Source organism: Herpailurus yagouaroundi, unplaced genomic scaffold, assembly GCF_014898765.1.
Source record: "Herpailurus yagouaroundi ecotype Mexico unplaced genomic scaffold, PumYag 141, whole genome shotgun sequence".
In the NCBI taxonomy this organism is placed as follows: domain Eukaryota; kingdom Metazoa; phylum Chordata; class Mammalia; order Carnivora; family Felidae; genus Herpailurus; species Herpailurus yagouaroundi.
The window spans coordinates 44,049,218-44,071,126 of NW_024412396.1; the positions used below are offsets into that span (position 1 = coordinate 44,049,218).

Here is a 21,909-nt window from a genome sequence, read left to right on the forward strand (position 1 = left end):
AAATGGTCAGAAATTTATGGAGTAAATTTCTGAAAGGTTTTCTGGGTGTTTTGTTTTGTTTTCTAAAGTAGAAGGGAAAGGGGGAAGTGGGGAAGGAGAATGGGTACTTTCTTAGGAATACTGATTTTACGAAAGAATACACATGGAATTTGAGAATTTAGAACTGAATTCTTTTAAAGCAGCTGTGCCTATAAAAATACTTGGAAAGTCTAGGTATCCATATCCTGGTTTTAATATTGGAATCCTAAATCAGCTATCAGGTCCCTGCCAACTCCAAGACTGCATAGGTATCTATACTTAAAAAGTCAGCTTGGGGTGCCTGGGTGGCTTGGTCGGTTGAGTGTCCGACTCTTGATTTTGGATCAAGTCATGATCCCAGAACCGTGGGATTGAGCCCTACGTCAGACTCCACGCCAAGTGAAAGCCTGCTTAGGATTCTCTCTTGCTCCTTCTGCCTCTCCCCTACTCGTGTGTGCTCACACACTCTCTCTCTCTCCCTCTAAAAAAACAAAAGTCAGCCTAATTGTGGCCCATACCCTAAATCAGTACAAAAATTAGCTAGGAGAGGAAAAAAACCTAGACTACCACTGCTAAATCTTCTCTGTTCTCTCTTTATACAAACATGAAAAAGATTCCAGAGGACAGTACCACAGGAAGGGGGTTGTCCACTTTCTATTTTAAAAGTCACATTGACTTAATAATTAAGAGCTTTTTTAGATCAGGTAAAAGATAAAATTAGGCCCAAAGATTATTTCTCAGCTAATCAATCTAGAAGATTAGGGGGGTAGGAGACCTACTACAGAACTACCTCTAGAGCTAGAATACCGCTTTGGTTCAGATAGACTGCTGCTGTCCCATCTGGTCGTGCTTCACAGGTAAGCTGCTTCCCTCATGCTTTCCAAACTCCAGAAGGGAAAAAAGGCCTTTTGCAACTTGTTTAGTAACCAGACCACAGTAACAGGATAGTTACATCAAAAGTAGGCTTCAACAAGTTTTGAAAGGCAGATATTTGGTAACAATATTGTTAATTTAGTAATGGGCAAGCCAACAACTTCCCTAAACGCTGAGCACTAGACAAATTTTATGTACTACACTTGGCTTAGTCTCCTATTACTTTCCTAATGGCCATTTTCCAGTTTGATGCCATGTATCACTGGAGCAGATGGCTATATTGAGCTGTCCTTGAGAATAAAAAATAGACATTTTCCTACCAGTAGGAAGCAACCAGTGTAAGACTCAACTGAGCCGAGGACACTATTATCAAGAATGAAGAACAATCCATGCTGTTTGAAAGCACAGATGGCCTAGATCCAAATTTATGGAAAGCTGCAGGTGTTTTTCAGAATACATCTAGAGAAAATGCAGAAATATTTCTTCCTAATTTCTTTGATATCTGGGGTCAGCCAAATCTAGGGAGTGAGCCTATCCATCAACAAAGAAAGTTTCCCTTTACTTGACATCACCAGGGAGGCCAAAGGAAAGGAAGAGGCCCTAACAACTCTTTGTACATAACAAACAGGAATGTGTGGATGGATAAGAAAGAAAAAGCATGTAAAAGATAAAAATATTACAGGTGTGAAAATGGACATAATGGAAATCTATGAAGTCTAAAGAAAAGTTCTTAGGAGGAAAAAAACCTGGGCATCACTATGTCAGTAAGGATCTGTATGAAGGTTAGAGTGAAATCTGGCTTCTAATTTTTATGCTAGTTTCCTTTGGTTGCTTTTCTGATAAGCTTATTCTCTTAAAAGAGAACTATCATCCTCTATTGCTACAGATCAGTCCTTTCAGGGTACAGCATGCCAAAGGTCAGTAGAGCCAACACTAAGTAGGTTCATACTAAGGATATATACTCACCTGCTTCTGGATCTGCAGGAATTCTCCACATATACAGGTTAAAGTCATCAGAGCCTGAAAGGATATACTGTTGGGATAAAAAATATATATATTTATTATTTATATATTGATATACATCTATCTACCTATGTGTACAAAGATTCTTTTTACTTTATTTTTTAAGTTTATTTATTTATTTTGAGAGAGAGAGGGTAGGAGCCGGGGAGATGCAGAGAGAGAGAGGAAGAGAGAGAATCCCAAGCAGCTCCATGATAATGTGGGGCTCGGTATCACAAACCATGAGATTATGACCTGAACCGAGATCAAGAGTTGGATGCTCAACCGACTGAGCCACCCAGGTGCCCAAGTGAGATTTTTTTAAATAAATAAGACAAATGGGCATATATTCATAAGGCATCATGCAACAAATACCCTCTTTAAAGTGTCTGCCAATAAGGGGCACCTGGGTGGCTCAGCCAGTTAAGCATCCAACTTCGGCTCAGGTCATGAACTTCCTGTTCATAGGTTCGTGCCCTGCGTCAGGTCAGCTGTGCTGACAGCTCAGAGCCTGGAGCTTGCTTCAGATTCTGTGTCTCCCTCTCTGTTCCTCCCCTGCTCGTTAGCTCTCTTTCTCAAAGATAAATAAAGATTTAAAAAAAAGTATTTGCCAATTAAAAGACTCATTGGATAAAATTCAGCCACAACCAAACAACCTAATTCAAAAATGGGCAAAGGACTGGAACAGACATTTCTTCAAAGAAAACATATAAATGCCTAAGAAGCACATGAAAAGATGCTCAGCATCACTAATCATTAGGGAAATGAAAAGCGAAACCACAGTGAGATACCACTTCACAGTCATTGGGATGGCTATTACCAAAACCCCCCAGAAAACAAGTGTTGGGCAAGGATGTGGTGAAATTGAAAACCTATGCACTGCTAGTGGGAATAAATGGTGCAGCCACTATGGAACACCATATGGAGGTTCCTCAAAAAGTTAATCATAGAACTGCCATATGACTTAGCAGTTCCACTCCTAGGTATATATCAAAGAACTGAAAGCAGGAACTTGAGCTATCTGTACACCAATGTTCACAGAAGAATGTTTATGATAGTCAAAATGTGGAAAAGATCTAAATGTCCATCAATGGATGAATGGATAAATAAAATGTGGTATATACATTCAACGGACTATTATTCAGCCTTGAAAAGAAAATCCTGATACATGCTACAACCTGGATGAATCTTGAAGACATTATGCTAAGTGAAATAAGCCAGATACAAAAAGACAAATATTGTATAGTTCAACTTATGAGGTACCTAGAGTAGTCAAAGTCAAAGAGACAGAATGTAGAATGGTAGTTGCCAAGGAATGGGGGGGAAGGGAGGAATGGGGAGCTACTGTTAAACGGGTATGGAGTTTCAGTTTGGAATGAACAAGTTCTAGAAATGGACAGTGGTGATGGTTACACACCAATGTGAATGTAGTTAATGCCACAGAATTGCACACTTAAAAATGATTACAATGGAAAGTTTTATGTTATGTGCATATGCATGTGTGTGTGTATGTATATGTGTATATATATATATTTAAAATTTTTATTATGAAGCATAGTTGACATACAATGTTATATTAGTTTCAGGTGTACAACATAGTGACTTCACAATTCTACACATTACTCAATGCTCACCATGATAAGTGTAGTTACCATCTGTCAGCATATGCCATCAAAATATTATTGACTATATTCCCCATGCCATACTTTTCATCTCCATGACTGAACTTATTTTTTTAAATTATTTTTTTAATGTTTATTTATTTTTGAGAGATACAGAGACAGAGTGTGTGTGGGGGAAGGACAGAGAGAAAGGGAGAGAGAATCCGGAGCAGACAGGCTCTGAGCAAGCTGTCAGCACAGAGCCTGACATGGGGCTTGAACACACAAACTGCGAGATCATGACCTGAGCTGAAGTCAGATGCCTAACCTGATGCCTGAGCCACCCAGGCACCCTTTAACTTATTTTAAAACTGAAAGTTTGTGCCTCTCCCTGGAAACCACCAGTTTGTTTTCTGTATTTATGGGTCTGTTTCTGGTTTTTATTTTTGTTTTTATATTACACATATAAGTGAAATCATATGGTATTTGCCTCTGACTTATTTCACTTAACATAATACCCTTTAAGACTATCCACATTGTTGCAAGTGGCAAGATCTCATTCTTTTTTATGACTAATATTCCATTACACACACACACACACACACACACACACACACACACACACACACTTTCTTTTTTATTATTATTATTATTATTTTCAACGTTTATTTATTTTTGGGACAGAGAGAGACAGAGCATGAACGGGGGAGGGGAAGAGAGAGAGGGAGACACAGAATCGGAAACAGGCTCCAGGCTCTGAGCCATCAGCCCAGAGCCCCGCGCGAGATCGTGACCTGGCTGAAGTCGGACGCTTAACCAACTGCGCCACCCAGGTGCCCCCACACATACTTTCTTTTTTTTTTTTTTTTCAACATTTATTTATTTTTGGAAGGGACAGAGAGAGACAGAGCATGAACGGGGGAGGGGCAGAGAGAGAGGGAGACACAGAATCGGAAACAGGCTCCAGGCTCTGAGCCATCAGCCCAGAGCCTGACGCGGGGCTCGAACTCACGGACCGCCAGATCGTGACCTGGCTGAAGTCGGACGCTTAACCGACTGCGCCACCCAGGCGCCCCCATACTTTCTTAATCTATTCATCTATCAATGTATACTTGGGTTGCTTCCGTAGCTTGGCTATTGTAATATTGCTGCAATAAACATAGGGGTGCATATATCTTTTCATTTTCCTTGAGCAAACACTAAGTAGTGGAATTACTGTATCATATGGTAATTCTATTTTTAATTTTTCAAAGAGCCTCCATATAATTTCCATAGTGATTGCTATGTTATATGTATTTTTATCAGAATTAAAAAAAAAAAACAAAAACCTTTTAATGCAGAAAAAAAATTAGGAGCTTCCCAGAGATCTTTTTTTGCAATGGTAAGCATCCTAAACTTCCCTGCTGTCAACTGACATCTTTGAACAGGAAGCCATTGCCAACCCAGCCATGAATTAGTGCCAGGGGCATAAGCAATCCCCTTTTATGTGGCAGCTCCAAATTACTTCATCTCAGATAGGACACTGAACCAGATTGATTCTAATTAGGACTTATAAAAGCATTGTCTAACATTGCCTAACAGGAACAAGTCAGCAAATCTGACTGCTCATTTACTTGCAAAGATGAAAAAAGTATATTACTTTAAGTTGAAGTCAGCATTACTTCTTGCCTTTTGGTCTCATCTCCTTATCTCCCCAGAAAAAGAAAGGCCTATAGTTTTCTAAAGAAAACTTCTTACTTAAAAATGACAGTGTGAACAATTCCAAAAACTGTTAAGTTCAAATTACACACAACCTCATGCCTAATGTAAATACTTTACAATAATTAAAAATCAATACAGCAGTCTTCAAAATACTTGTAGGAAGATGAGAAAGGAGGCAAAGAAAGGCATGTTTAAAGATAAAACAAATGCTACCCACAGGGGCTAGGTCATGTAGCCCAGGGCACAGTGGAAAAAGAAATGGGTCCAGTTTCCTCATCTGGTTGCTCTCTGTTATTGTCTGAATGTTAATGTTCCCCCACCAAATTCACATGTTGAAATCCTAATGCCCAATGTAATGGTATCAGGAGGTGGGGCCTTTGGGAAGTGATTAGATCATGAGGGTAGACCCTTCATGAACAGAATTAGCACTCTTAATAGAGACCCAATATATGTCTCAAGCTGCCTTCCACTATGTGAGGACACACAGAGAAGTCCACAGTCTGCAACCCAGAAGAGGGCCTTCACCAGAACCCTTGCTGGTCTTGGACCCTGATCTTGGACTTTGAGCTTCCAGAACTGTGAGAAAGAAATTCCTGTCTTTTATAAGCCACCCAGTCTGTGCTGTTTTCTTATAGCAGCCATAACAGACTAAGACACTCTCTGAAGCTCATTTAATTCTAAGATTCTATTATTACTCTGGAAGGAATGGTAGAAATCAGATCAGAGCTAAAAGTCCCTAAGCTGCTGGCCCATGGGTACTTGACAAGTCATTACAGAAATATGCTCAAGACAAGGACACTCAAAGACTAATCTTATAAGACTTCAATTAAAAAGTTTCCTTAACATCAAAAAACAACTTGATTTTAAAAATGGGCAAAGGACTTGAATAGACATTTCTCCAAAAGAAAAAAATATATAATGGTCATATACAAATGGCCAATAAACACATGAAAAGATACTCAACATCACTAATCATTAGGGAAAATGCATATTGAAACCAAATAAGATACTGCCTTACACTCATTAGGATAGCTAATATAAAAAAAAAAATAGCTAAGCAAAATTAGAGAAAGACAAATATCATATGACTTCACTCATATGAGGACTTTAAGACACAGAACAGATGAACATAAGGGAAGGGAAGCAAAAATAATATAAAAACAGGGAGGGGGACAAAACATAAGAGACTCTTAAATATGGAGAACAGGGGGTTACTGGAGTGGTTGTGGGAGGGGGGAATGGGCTAAACGGGTAGGGGCATTATAGGGAATCTACTCCTGAAATCATTGTTGCACTATATGCTAACGAATTTGGATGTAAATTAAAAAAATAAAATAAAATAAAAACAGCAAGTAGTTCCTCAAAAAATTCAAACATGATTAAAATTACTACACGATCCAGCAATTCCACTTCTGGGAAAATATCCAAAGAATTCAAAAAAGGATCTCTAAGAGATATTTGTACACCTGTGTTCACAGCAGCATTATCACATTAGCCAAGAGGTGGAAGCAACCCAAGTGTCCATCAATGTATAAAAAATGTGGTTAATACATACAATGGAACATTATTCAATCTCAAAAAGGAAGGAAATTCTGACTTGTGCTGTAACATGGATGAATCTTGAACTTGCTAAGTGAAATAAGCCAATCACAAAAAAATACTGTATGATTCCACTTACGAGGTGCCCAGGGTAGTAGGATTCATTGAGACAGAAAGTAGAATGGTAGTTTCCAAGGACTGGAGGGAAGGAGGAGTGGGGAGCTGCTGTGAAATGGGTATGGAATTTCAGTTTGGGAAGATAAAAAACTTCTGGAGATGGATGGTGGAGATGGTTACACAATGATGTGAATATACTTAATGCTACTAAAGTATACACTTTTAAAAAGTTTCCTTAAAACAAGAAAAAAGTGAATCCTTGTTGCCCTGACTTTAGGATTCATCCAGTAACTAACTCCCTGTAGTTTATAACATTTTCCTTGTTAAAATTAAGAGGCGGGAATTCAGGAGCCCAAGGGCTTTCCTCTCAAGCCTGTTTGCAAAACCACCTACTAGTTAGAGGTAAAGATTCATTGATTACATACTAACGAAGCATTTCTGTGCCAGATACTCTGGGGCTTACAAAGATATGTAAGGTAATACCTGGGTTCCCAAGGAGCTTAAATGAGGTAGAAAACATACATGTAGGTACATGACTACCATTCCATGAAGTAGAAATCACTAGGTGCCATTATGAGAAATAAGATGACTGGTGATTCACAAGAGGCAAGATAGATTTGAGCACTGAGCTGGCCTTGGGTAAAGATGTGAAAAGGTGAAAGGAAGGAGCAAAGGTAAAGTAATGGGTGCTGTTTCAGCAGTAACAGGAAGTATGGCATAGCTCGATCCTTGATGCCCTGCTCATATCCCTCAGGCCTTATTGCTGCATGTACTCTACCTGATCTCAACCGGTTATCTAAGCCAAAGCCTAGGAGGCTGCAGGCTGTTCTGGTGAATGAACACTTCTCAGAAGCAGCACTCAACCAATGACGGATGGGAGTCGGTGTATCAATATTCCAGCTTCCTTGTTCCCAGGTGAAATAACTCTGAAATAGATGTTCAATACACTCTCCCCTCAGGATCGAACTCCAACTGCCCACAGTTGTAGCTGGCTCGCTAAACCACTCGTCCTTTCCCTATCTTCCTTCTCCATTCCTCTACTATTTCCTACATTTCCAAATAAATTATGTGCCCCTAAAACTGGAACACAAAATAAGACACATGCGGAGACAGAACATAAAAGAACTGTCCACTAATTATTTGTGTGTGTGCATGTACATACATATATATATGGCATGAAACTTATTTATTACTCAACATCTCATTTCATACTCTATGTTTAAAAGAGGCTATAAGACTTTATAGACTTCCTGCTCCCTTGCCCCCCCTCCCAACCTTTCTCAAACTAAACAAGCAACAAATATTAAGAAAAGGTGAAAAAAAAAGTGAGACAAGGCCGGGCTTATCCGAGGTTTACTATTTCATAGTGAAGGATCAGTGCTTGCCTATTTGTTCACCTATTCAGCAGGGAAAGTCATGACCAGGTAAAAGGGACTCCCAGACAGAATGCTGACTCAGAAGACTGCCTTAGAAGGAAGAAAACTACCACAGAGTTAAGGCCTCTTGGATTTAATATGACAGCTCCTAAAATATGTAGAAAATGCATACAATGTACAGGCTTCCCCTCAGGGATAAGGGCAACTCCTGACCCTCTCTTCCTCTTGGAACCATCACAAGGGAACAGCTTGGGATGATTTCCAAGGCAGGGGTCTTGACCCACTGCCGTCTAGTCAGACCGTTTAAGTGTTCACACACTGGAATCACAAAACTGCCCTGGAATTCATTTATGGCATTTCATGGTTGTCTGCTGGGCCCCTTCCAGCATTAAAAATTGGCTGCCTGGGATACTGCTGACTGTGGGAGACTGAAATAAAAATGAGTTCATCCTTTATTCATTAAACAAATATTTACCCAATGTCTACTATGTGTTGGGCACTGTTCCAAGGAAAGAAATACAGAATTGGTCAAAAAAGATGCTGTCCCTGCCCTCATGAAGCTTACATTTTATTGGATGGGGACAGAAAAAATTATATGCATGTGAGAGGACAATGGGTAGAGGAAAAAAAAGATAAGAATATATTAAAAATATATATACATATATATTCACATATGTATGTATGTATCTGATGGTGGTAAGTGTTATAAAGAAAAATTAGGGGTGCCTGGGTGGCACCGACTCCAGCTCAGGTCATCTCATAGTTTGTGGGTTCAAGCCCCATGTTGGGCTCTGTGCTGACAACTCAGAGCCTGGAGCCTGCTTCAGATTCTGTCTCCCTCTCTCTCTTCCCCTCCCCTGCTCATGCTCTGTCTCTCAAAAGTAAGTAAAAAGTTAAAAAAAAATTTTTTTTTAATAAATAAAAATCAAGTTATTAAAAAAAAAGAAAGATTAAACAGGAGGTTAGGACATATAGGGAGGGAGTACTGGGAGTTTGTTATTTCTGTTTTATATACAGTGGTCACAGAAGGCCTCTCTGATAACATGGCATTTTAAGCAGAGCTCTGAAGGAAGTGAGAGAGCAAGTTATAGGAGTATCGGGAGAGGAGTACTCCAGGAGAGGGGATGGAGCTCTGAACTAATTTAAAACATATGGTAGCCAAAAGAGCTCTTCTTCTTCTTCTTCTTCTTCTTCTTTTTTTTAAAGCCTTGCAGGAATACAAGATTATTTCAAGTGGGCTGAGTGCAGAGATACGTTTAACATCATCAGGGAAGTTGGAAAAGTTCCCCTCTTCTAAGGCTGTGTTGGAAAGGCCCACCTCCTCCTGGAGTCGGACTGGAGCCTCCAACTAAGGCCCTGTTAATAGACAGTCCTTAAGAGGACAAATGGGCACTGTAGGTCTTGATTGGCTTTCTCCCACAAATATTTAAATATTTGTTGTGGGGTGCAAGGAAAAACGAGCAAGAAAGCAAAGACCAAATAGTATCAACACCAATCAGTACCAAAAAACCCAAAGTTTACAATTTATACCCAAATGTAGAAACATAATAATTATTTAAGTTAACCAGAAAATTGAACATCGCCTCAAGTGGTGAAACTGAAGGTACGGGTTTCTCTCTCTCTCTTTTCCTTTTTACCTTGATATCTAATTTCAAATAGTATCTGCCATTCTTACCCAGGGATTCTGGTGTTGAATCTGAAGCTGACCTGCAATAAAGGCTTCTGGCCTAGATAACAGAAAGGTTCAGCAGCACATAACCCCTTAAAAAAAGATAAGCTATAGGGGCACCTGGGTGGCTCAGTCGGTTAAGCATCTGACTTCAGCTTGGGTCATGATCTCATGGTTTGTGAGTTTGACCCCACGTAGGGCTTTGTGCTGACAGCCTGGAGCCTGGAACCTGCTTCAGATTCTGTGTCTCCCTCTCTCTCTGCCCTCCCCTGCTCATGCTCTGTCTCTTTCTCTCTCAAAAATAAATAAACATTTAAAGAAATTGGGGCGCCTGGGTGGCTCAGTCGGTTGATCGTCTGACTTCAGCTCAGGTCATGATCTCGCGGTGAGTTCGAGCCCCGCGTCCGGCTCTGTGCTGACAGCTCAGAGCCTGGAGCCTATTTCCAATTTTGTGTCTCCCTCTCTCTCTGCCCCTCCCCCATTCATGCTCTGTCTCTCTCTCTGTCAGAAATAAACTTTAAAAAAAAAAATAAAGAAAGAAATAAAAAATAAATAAAATAGATAAGAAACATCACGGGGAAAAAATGGTTGCCCAAATTCCTACGTTTAACATTTTTATTCCCTTTTGTAATGGAGGACTTCACAAGCAAAATTCACATTTAAAACACCACCATGAGAAAACATAAAGATTACTATTCAGTTTTAGAAAAGCAAAAACTAAATAAGGTGCTATTAAGTGTGTGGCCAAGGGAGGATATGAATATGAAGAATTCATTACCTCCTCTTAGGTCTTTTCTTTGACTTTACTCCAAACAGTGAGGGGTAAATGACAAATTAAAAACTCACTTTATATGGGTCTTTTGCTCTATATCCTAACTGAGATGAATAGGGCAGGGCTTCAAAGAAGGAGAAAAAATATTTTAGATAGTCTAGGCAATTAAAGCCCCATTTCCCAAAATGCTCTAGATTGGGGTTGGCAGGCAGGGGGAGGTGGGAGACCCACAGGTTTCTTCGGATCAGAGAATGGGAGAAGTACTTAATTTTAATTTGTAAGATGGGTGATACCAATACAAAAACGAGCATAAATTACACAAATTACGAATCCACATCCTCCATAATCCTTCCCAGCTGGCCACAAAGTTTAAGGGTTAGCCACACTCTGACCCTTCTCACTATTCATTTGTTGTGTAGTCCAAGAGGACAGCCTGTTTACTGATCTTGAAGTAGCCTAGTTCTAAATAGAGTTAACCTGAGGCCAGTGCATTTTCTCTAACCCAGTATCAGTATGGAGCTATTAACCTGTTCAAGCAGAGGGATACAACAACTGTTCTTCTCAATAGATTTCAAGAAGGAGCCACCACCATCAACAAGAAAAATAGATTACTGCATTCGGAACTCTGTCACTGTCTCGTTTGCCTACATATCCTTGTCAATCTATGAACCCAGAAAACAGCCATTCACCAGCACCCTACCCTGGTAGGCTGCCGCAATGCCCAGCATCCCCTCCAGGAATTCCTGCCCCTTTCATCTCCTAGTATTCTCAAGTTACACAAGCTCTGAGAAAGACCTTTTTCTATTTGCAAAGGCATTTTGCTAGCTCAATACCAAGAGAAACCCATGCCTCTAAATATAGAGACCACCTTTGTAGTGTCACCCAAGTTGTAAGAAATTTTTAGTAACCCAAAGATTCAAAGAGGGATCTAAACCTGGCTTGGCCTGCCACAGCAAAACTGCTTATTAAATAAAAGCTTCTTGGAAAAAAACAAAACAAAACTGCAAATTTATTAGCCATCTTCAAGCAAAGCAACTATTTTTCTCTCCCTAACACCTGTATTTAAACACATCATAGATAACTCCCTACTATCAATAGTCTAAGGTCTCGTTGGGTTTAGAAACATAGATATAAATAAAAACTGCCCCCTTCTTCCCACCCAAAATCCACATTGAAAAGAAATTCTAGATGGCAGGACGGATAGGCCATCACCTGATATGCTCCAAGAATAACCCAATAAATGTCTTAACAGGCCTTTTGCTAAAAGAAATCTTTCTGCTCAATTTCTCTCTAAGTGTATATATATCTAAGTGTGTGCCTGTATATTTGCACAACATTTGATATTCCTCAACATCTGTTGATAAAGAAGGGAACATCGATCAATTACTATTCATTGAGTACTGATCAACTTACATAGTTCTCCAAGGTTCCTTCCATAGTAATTGATTAATTAGACTCCAACAAATGGCATGTCTGTCTAATTAACTGTATTGACTAGGATAGAAAAACCAGATGGCTTTCTAGCCTAGATTAGTAACAGCGGAGAGACTACTCTTTAAATCAAACAAACTCTTACTTCTTCCTGCCCTTTTGTCAGAAAGGGACAAAAATGCGATTGACCAATTTTGTGATGTGCTCTCTAGAAGACTATTTCCAGAAAAAGGTTTGCCATTGGTATATAATACTCATATCATTTATACTCAGTACCTGCCACAAATGCCATCCAAAGCAATCAGGGAGGGGCACCTGGGTGGCTCAGTGGTTAAGCATCCAACTTCAGCTCAGGTCATGATCTCACAGCTCATGGGTTCAAGCCCCCCCGTGGGACTCTCTCTGCTTTCAGCACAGAACCAGCTTGGGATCCCCTGTCTCCCTCTCTCTCTCTCCCCCTCCCCCACTCACACGGTCTCTCACTCTCTCAAAAATAAAAAAACATTTTAAAAAATTAAAAAAATAAAGTTCCCTTTAAAAAAGCAATCAGGGAAATTTTGCTTTGGAAATGGTCAAAGTCATAGGTTTATCTGATTTATGGTAGAAGAAATAGAATTCCATTGGCTCCCACAAAAGAATACAAATATATCGGGGCACCTGGGTGGCTCAGTCGGTTGAGTGTCCAACTTCAGCTCAGGTTATGATCTCATAGCTCGTGGGTTCGAGCCCTGCATTGGGCTCTGTGCTGACAGCTCAGAGCCTGGAGCCTGCTTCGGATTCTGTGCCTCCCTCTCTCTCTGCCCCTAACCCACTCGCATTCTGTCTCTATCTCTCTCAAAAATAAATAAACATTAAAAACAAAAATTAAAAAAAAAAAGAAAAAAGAATACAAATAGACATACTCGTAAGATTACCACTATTTTTTAAAAAATTCATTGTTGAATTGGAATATATCTTTTTTTAATGTTTGTTTATTTTTGAGAGAGAGAGAGACAGAGCATGAGCTGGGGAGGGACAGAGAAAGAGGGAGACAAAGAATCAGAAGCAGGCTCCTGACTGCAAGCCGTCAATACAGAGCCTGACTTGGGCTCAAACCCACAAACCATGAGATTATGACCTGAGTAGAAATCGGATGCTTAACCGACTGGGCCACCCAGGCGCCCCATATTACCACTATTTTTTGCATGTAAAGTTACATGATTCTTGCTTCTTTGGACCATTTGCCATTTTGGCTCCATTAGGCTCCTGGAATTCTTTGGTTTATTAAAATAACTAACCTTTATGGGTTCTAAGTAGGAAAAATTCTATTAGTAAAGAAACGTTCCATAAAGACAGCCAATAACAGTCAAATAATCAGTAGGGAAGAAATTTTAAAATGCTCTAAATCTCCAACAGCTGCTTGTAACAAAGTAGCCTGCATTACTTAGAATTTTTATTTGGCAAAAGTCTTTTGGAAACCTGGGCAATCAACCCAATGGCCTTCAGCAACTAATCTCTCCTCTGTGGGCCTCAGTTTTTGTCTGTGGGGTCTGGAAAGTGGAGAGATGGCATCATTCATTTCAGTCTGCATATGAGTATTTATATTACCTTCAAGCAAGGGTCTCCAACTATTCAGAGGAAGAAATGTCATTTTTTTGTCCAAAGTTTGAAGACACCCCAAAAAGAGGCAAAAGTACTGGAAGTAAAATCTCGAAGGAGGATGGGGCAGGTAGAACAGGAAAAGTTATACTGTTCCCTACCAGGAATTTCTTAATAGAGCCCAGTCTCTGAGCCAGGAACTACATTAAAGGAGAACTTTGGGGTACCTAAGTGGCTTAGTCAGTTGAGTGTCTGAATTTGGCTCAGGTCATGATCCCAGGGTTGTGGGATTGAGCCCCACTTCGGGCTCCATGCTGAGTGTGGAGGCTGCTTGGGATTCTCTCTCTCCCTCTGCCCCCCTCCCCCTCTTGTGCTCCCTCTCTCTCTAAAATAAAAAATAAAGTACATTTTTAAAGAATTTCTTTAGGGGCACCAGGGTGGCTCAATCAGTTAAGTGTCAGCTCAGGTAATGATCTCGCAGTTAGTGAATTTGAGCACAGCACAGAGCTGTGCTTCGGATCCTCTGTCTCCCCCTCTCTGTGCCCCTCCCCTGCTCATGCTCACTCCCTCTCTCTCTCTCAAAGATAAACATTAAAAAAAATAAATAAATAAAGGAGAACTGTCATGTTGTGTCACCAGATCACATCAATCTCTTAAGAACTGTTTTTTTTTTTTTAATTTAATTTATGTTTTTAATTTACATCCAAGGTAGTTAGCATACAGTGCAACAATGATTTCAGGAGTAGATTCCTTAATGCCCCTTACCCATTTAGCCCATCCCCCTCCCACAACCCTTCCAGTAACCCTCTGTTGTTCTCCATATACTTAAGAACTGTTCTTAAGAAATCAGCACACCTAGTATTCCTTCTTAGATGAACAATTACAAACCAGACCATATTACCAGGCCTGCATGTACTCCAAAATCTTTTAAGCTTTCTAAGCTCTAAAACTGCATCAGTAAATGGACTAAAAGATGACTTAATCCATGGCTAAAATCTTATTCCAGGATTGCTAACACCTTAGAACCTCCAGGTTTCAGGAATTCCACAAAGTCTAATTTTCTATGCAAAATGATGTGCATATGTACATTTTCCTGAAATAAGTATTCATAGCTTTTAGATATTTAAAGAGGTTTAGGATTCCAAAAGAGTTATAAATGGCTGATTTAATAAACAAGTTATTTTCATGCTATCTTTTTTTATAAAACAAAGTCTTCTAAATAATATATACAAAGAATTCCACTTTCTCATTAGCCCATGGAAGACACTACCAACATTTGCTTTGTAGAGCCCAGGGGGCTGCATGTCTACAAGGAAGAGAGTGCAATCACAGCAAGAGCCAGTCTAGTCCTGGGGCCCCTGAGTGGCTCAGGCAGTTAAGCATCTGACGCTTCGTTTCAGCTCAGGTCATGATCTCACGGTTTGTGGTTCAAGCCTTGCATTGAGCTCCACCCTGATAGTGCAGAGCCTGCTTGGGATTCTCTCTCTCTCTCCCTCTCTCTCTCTGCCCCTCCCCTGCTCTCTTTCTCTCAAAAATAAATCAATAAACTTAAAAAAAAGAACAAAAAAAGAACCAGTCTAGTTCTGGTTCTGTGACCGATTACATCTGCTGTTTCAAACACTCTAGGCCTCAGCTTCTCATGGGGGTGAAGCCTGTCACTGGGAGGATTCAACATGAAATGAAAGTGCTTCAGAAGCTAAAGGGCTAAACACACTTAAGATATAAAAGAAAGACAAGGAAAAGAAAATATGAGCCTCAAGTCACAAAGCAAGCCAAAGGATGGAAACCAAGAGTGTGCCTTTATTTCAGATAAAGGAGAATATATGGCATGCCATGCCTCCAGTAAGCTTAATCAGGGCTGCACAGAGTTATAAAAAGAGCAAAGTTATAACTCTATAGAGTGCTTCACTGGCCTGGAGCACACTTACTGGTGAACTCCCACACCTGTACCGTACCCATATAATGTCAGCACAGAAAGGTTTAGTGATGATGTAATGTCTGAGGCCAAGCAATGCATTCAAGGCCATTTTGTTGGACTCCCAAGGCACAAGTCAGCTCTTTTCTCCAGGGGATGAGTTAGGATATCATTCTCATGATTTTGGGGGCTTTGCCATCTAGCAACTTAAAAAGAAAGACCTGTGTAAGTGATCCCAGTGCTCAGATAATCCAAGCTCAACCCTTTTAAGAAAACTTTATCATACTTTCCCTTTCCTTCCCTCTCCCATTTTCAGCAAGAGATAGGAACTATTAGGCGAGGCATTAGATAAGACCAAAGCAAAAGAAGACTTAAAAAATTACCACCCTGGGGGCACCTAGGTGGCTCAGTCCGCTGAACGTCCGCCTCTTGATTTCAGCTCAGGTCATGATTCCAGGGTCGTGGGATCAAGCCCCATGTCGGGCTCTATGCTGAGTGGAGCCTGTTTAAGATTCTGTCCTTCCCTCTCCCACTGCCCCTCCCTCGCTTGTACTCTCTCAAAAAAGAAAAATAAATAAAAATAAATTGCCACACTGTCCACTTCCAGGCCACATATACCTGTCAGGCTGAAAGACTTACTTCCCAGAAGCCTGAGCTCTGCTGGACTTTCACAATGTAGGGCAAGAACCATTTAAGGAATTGTGAAAGAAAGGGAACAAAAGCTTGGTGCTGTCTTATGAGCGTGTGCCAGAAGAGCTAGCAGGTGGAAAATTGGTCCTCTTTTTTAACACTGTTAAGAGATTGGCTCACTGAGTATGCAGAGGGGAGTGTGAAGCTTGGGAGACAGAATGCACCCAGTCAGGCTTTAGAGAGAAAAGGGAAAAAAAAAAAAAAAAATCCAAGTATGATGGTGATAGCAAGGAGGAGAGCCCTTGGGTTCAGGCAGCCTCCAGAGGAAGGAGTGCTGTTTTACTGCACGATTCCTCACTATACCTTAAGACTAGAAGGTGGGATGGTTTAAAAAAAAAAAAAGTTCAAGGCCATATCCAGCCTAATTGCTTTTGTTGATGCCCAGCCAATCTGATGTCACTTATGTCACCTTATCTGATGACAGAAGTCATAAAACTTGAAGAATTAAAAAATTATACTAGAAATAAACTATGTATTGTTGGCCAAAAATAGAGAAGAGAGATTGTATGTAGGGCCCTAAAATGAAAACATCAAAGAGGTTATTATGGGCAGTCAGTCACGTGTCTACTACAGCATCTGGCACACAGTAGATGCTCAATAAATACCTGGGTTTTTTTTTTTTATTTTTTAAGAGGGGGGGAGGGGGTATGAAGTTAGGAAGGGCTCAGTAGGAGATAGCAAAAAGGAATTGCCTCCACTCACCTATGAATTAGTGACAGACCAAGAAACTAAACTTGAGGGAAAAACATCCTGCTGAAGCACAAAGGTTTTAAACTGGTGGCTCTAAGGCAGAATAGGCATGGTATACAGATTTATCTTATCCATACAATAAGGTAGCAGTTTGTTACAACATCTAAAAATCAGGAGATTTCACATTAAAAATCTTAATTTCTGGCTTCCTTTGAAAAAAACCCAGAGGCCCTCATGGAAACAATAGGCTGAAGCTAAGTCAAAGCTTCATTTAGATGGGATTCATTTTTTTTAATTTTTTTTTTAACATTTATTCATTTTTTGAGAGAGAGAGAAACAGAGCACAAGTGGGGGAAGAGCAGAAAGAGAGGGAAACAGAATCAGAAGCAGGCTCCAGGCTCTGATCTGTCAGCACAGAGCCCAATGTGGGGCTTGAACCCACGAACTATGAGATCATGACCTGAGCCAAAGTTGGACGCTTAACCGACTGAGCCACCCAGGCACCCCTGGATGGGATTCATTTATATTCATTTATATTTAGAAGGGATGGGCTCTCTAGTTGGCCACACTCGCCACCACCCCCTACTGTTACTTCTAACCCAATTCACTCATTTTTGCTGCGTGCCTTGCTTCTGCTGGCATCAAGTTGTAACTTTTTTGTATAATGAAGAGGGCTGTAATGCAACTCCTGACCTTGGAGTTGTAAGTTCGAGCCCAACATTGGGTCTAGAGATTATTTTAAAATAAAATATTAAAATATTAAATAAATAATAAAAATATTAAAAATAAAATATTAAAAAGAGAACTCAAAAATCTAGGTTCTAGTCCTGGCTCAGCTACACACATATATATGTCTTGACTTATGTACCCAACCTCTCTGAGCCTCAGTTCTCTCATCTGTAAGAAGAGGGTCTATACAAAATGATCTCTAAAGCTCTGTAATTAGAATTCATCTACAATGGTGGCAATATGCATAGGGGAGACACAAAGTAGTCTCAGCCTATTTCACACGCTGTTCCCTGAGTCTAATTTCTTGAGATGTTAATCTCATTTTGAGGCTAAAGAATTACCTAGTGAATCTATGATGGTCTTAAAAAAAAGTATAGGCTCTTTGGCACAGTATCTGTGTGGAAAGACTAATCTCACCGTAATTAAAAGCCAGAAGACTGTCTCAGATGGATAGATCACTTTCTTGACCGTGTTCATTCCTATTATGGAAATTCTCAGATTCCTCTCTGGGATGGTTACCCAGTCTATGACTAAATGAAGAGTTCCAGAGCACAGAGCTTCCAGCTGTGGGCGTTCTCGAAGTATACCCAAATATAAAGACCAATATAAGGAAAGGATAGGCTTTGGAATTTGAAAGCAGCAAAAAAAGATCCTGTCTGGACTAGTCAAAGAATATACATGTCAATCCTGTGGATCATACCATAACTGTAGCAGCTGCTGCTTTAGTTCTGAGTGTGGAAAGTCAGAGCTTATAAATCACCTCTGAGAGACATGTTCCAGCAATGAGACTGTAAGTTTGGCCTCCTGTGTAGCACTTAGAAAGTATAAGCTTAGTAGATTAGCCTCACTGAAAATCTATTATTTAATTCATCCTCATAAAGCCCCTGGAAGTTAAGCAGGAAAAATGGTACTTATCAATTCTGCTTTACAATTAGGAAAACCTTAGGCCCACCAAAAGCTAAAACCACACATTGACCAAAGTATTCAAGATTTGCTTCAACAAATATTTATTGTGCTCTCACTGCTTTCGTGTACTGGAGACAAGACAATGATGAATTAGCCACATTTCATTTCTTTGTCTCCAAGGAGTGAACAAAATAGCCTAACATAAATCTCTATACTTCCTATTCCCTAGGTTACATACTTCTGATAATCTATATGGGGACTATGAGCAGACTTGAAAGACTTTACCTCTGAAATGGATCCAAAGTTAGAGTCAATGACTTCACATCCTCCTTCACAGAAAACCACACATCCCAATCAAAAAGCATCTAGATTATCAGAGTGGATACAGTACGCATAAACTTTTCCCCACAGGATAAAAATTCATACATAAGGGGTGCCTGGCTAGCTCAGTCACAAGAGCATGCGACTCTTGACCTTGGGGTCGTGAGTCTGAGTCCAACGTTGGGTGCAGAGATTACTTAAATGAGTATTTTTTTAAATTACACATAATAAATTAGTCAAATCTGAACGGAAAAAAATCAAAGCCATTCAATGTTTCTATCATTATATATAACCTTAAAGGTAAAAACAACTACATTTTGGGGTGCCTGGGTGGTTCAGTCAGTTAAATGTCCAACTTTGATTCAGGTCATGATCTCATGGTTCGTGGGTCCGAGCCTGGCATCAGGCTCTGTACTGAATGCCTGCTCAGAGCCTGGAGCCTGCTTTAAGATTCTGTGTCTCCTTCTGTCTCTGCCCCTCCCATGCTCACATTCTGTCTCACTCTGTCTCTCAAAAATAAATAAATCTAATAAAAAATTAAAAAAACAACAACTACATCTTGTTAATGTACATAACCAGGAAAATCACAAAATACCTTCTCTGGTTCTGCCTATGGCAATACCTGTCCCAGTGTGTCTGGGCAAAATGGGTAATTATAATCTAGGTCAGAGGTTCTCAGTTGGGGCAATTTTTTTTCCCAGAGGACATTTGGCAACGTCTGGAGACATTTTTGGTTGTCTGGGGGATGGCTGGGGGAGATATTACTGGCATCTAGTGGGGACAGACCAGGGATGCTACTAAGTATCCTATAATGCACAGTAGAGCCCCACAAAACAAAGAATTACTCAACCAAAATGTTGATAGTGCAGAGGTCAAGAAACCATGGTCTGGGTGTTCTATATATTGGCTCGAGGCCTATGTTCTGGGTCTTTTAAGGGCTCCACGCAGACAGGTTCTGGCTGCTAATATAGGAGCTAAAAGAAAACAACATCTATTCTCCTTTACCTCTTCACCTTTCCCTCAGCCACTGTGTTTCTGGTAATAAAGCCTAATAAACCATTACATTTAGTGCCTGCTTTTTATTGATCATTGAAATAAGGATCACACACATAAGAGATGGACAAAGATGGAAAATCAACTTAAAAGCAAGGAAGAAAGGCAAGGAGGAAGCAAGGAAGGAAGAAAGAGAGGGAGGGGTTTGGTTGTCATTTCCACAGCTAAATGAAACTAAATCAACCAATCTAAAGAGCAGACAATGATCTGTTCTGTTGTGAGTCTGATCATGTCTGGAAACTGCTTCTTCCCACCTCAGAAACAAATAGCATGTAGAAAGTAAGTCATTCGTTTATATAACTGAGGACACCTAGTGGTTTCCAGTGTGTCACAGCTAAGTAGGCCCTAAGATTGCCTTCAATATAAATTCTGAATTTAGATATATATTCCCTTTTTTTTTAATTTTTTTTTAATGTTTATTTATTTTCGACAGAGAGAGAGAGAGAGACAGAGCATGAGTGGGGGAGGGGCAGAGAGAGAAGGAGACACAGAATCCAAAGCAGGCTCCAGGCTCTGAGCTGTCAGCACAGAGCCCGATGCGGGGCTCAAACTCACAGACTGCAAGATCATGACCTGAGCCAAAGTCAGACGCTCAACCGACTGAGCCACCCAGGCGCCCCTATATTCCCTATTTATAAAAGGGACATCCCTAGTGTAGACAACTTAAAAGATACTTTCAGGTTCTTTAATATTCAATTCAATTCAACAAGCATTTATTGTGCTCCTACTACCTATACTAGTCTTTAAGCTACGATGTTGGGGAGCATGTAGCAACTTCAGTCTAGGAAGAAAAATCTTAGCTTCTGCCTTCTAAAAGCAAGGTACTCGGGGGCACCTGAGTGGCTCAATTAGTTAAGTGTCTGACTATGGCTCAGGTCATGATCTCACAGTTCATGTGTTTGAGCCCTGCCACTGGGCTCAGTGCTGTCAGCACAGAGTTCACCTTGGATCCTCTGTGCTCCACACTCCCTCTCCTTCTCAAAAAAAAAAAAAAAAAAAAAAGAAAAAAGAAAAAAAAGGCAGAGTATTCACAAGTTCCCCAAGAACGGTTTCTTTTATGTCAACTCTAAAGAGGTGAGTACAGCACGTGAGAAGTATATGTCAAAATTTTACATGGTTGATGAACCCAAAGAGAACACTAAGCATTAGCAAGAGACTAAGAACTCTATTTTTCCAATCTAGATGGGAAATAGCATAAGATCTGTTGTGTTTTAGAAGAAAAAAAAAATCTATTTGTTTATTTGACCAATGCCTCCATATTTGTTTTTACTCGGCTTGATTACTGAGACCAGTCCAACTGGTGCACTCACTGACACTCACTTCAGAACTTCTATGGCCAACACAGACAGGTGCAAGAATGTCAAGCATGTTTTTAGACTGCCAGCTCTAAGTCAACATCAGTGTCTCAATTCCCAGTGAGACTGTGAAAAGGCTGGAAACACAGCTTGGGTTCTCCTTCCCAGTTGTGATGCTGGCAATAAAAAGAAAAAGAGTCAGCATCTGGCTTCCTCTCAAACAAACCTGCTCAGCCCATCTTATCCAAGAAAAAGATGCCATCCCAAGGGGCCATTCAGGATATATGTCTCTTGGATGGTACTTAGGGTGTTTCATTCATCATTGTGTTTTATTGACACATACACAAAAAAGTCTCTTTTTTTGGCAGTCTCTCTTTTTTTGGCTAATTTTCCATGGACTCCCTCCTTTTTTTTGAAATGACACATTCTCAGAATCTTAAAATCTGTTCACAAACCTGGCAAAGCTAGGTTGCTCAGAAATATATTGTGGCCAGTCTTGGTTCGTGGTGTGTACCTCATATTACCCACTGGCGGCAGCTCCGATGGAGAAACTCACTACTGTGCTAGAATGTCCCCAGACACTGTTTTGCCTCAATTGTCTCTACCTGACATGATGCTAAAGAGAAATAAAGA

The 21,909-nt window shown here is 40.2% G+C and overlaps 1 protein-coding gene across 5 annotated transcripts in view; it reads right to left on the reverse strand.

Moving 5' to 3' along the window:
- The window catches only part of DCAF5 (DDB1 and CUL4 associated factor 5), a 106,887-nt gene that overhangs the window by 26,437 nt on the left and 58,541 nt on the right, over window positions 1-21,909 (reverse strand). For all 5 annotated transcript variants that reach the window (XM_040477515.1, XM_040477514.1, XM_040477517.1 and 2 more), the window contains one exon: window positions 1,858-1,924. In XM_040477515.1, coding sequence (XP_040333449.1) covers window positions 1,858-1,924 — 67 coding nt within the window. The remainder of the gene's footprint in view (window positions 1-1,857; window positions 1,925-21,909) is intronic.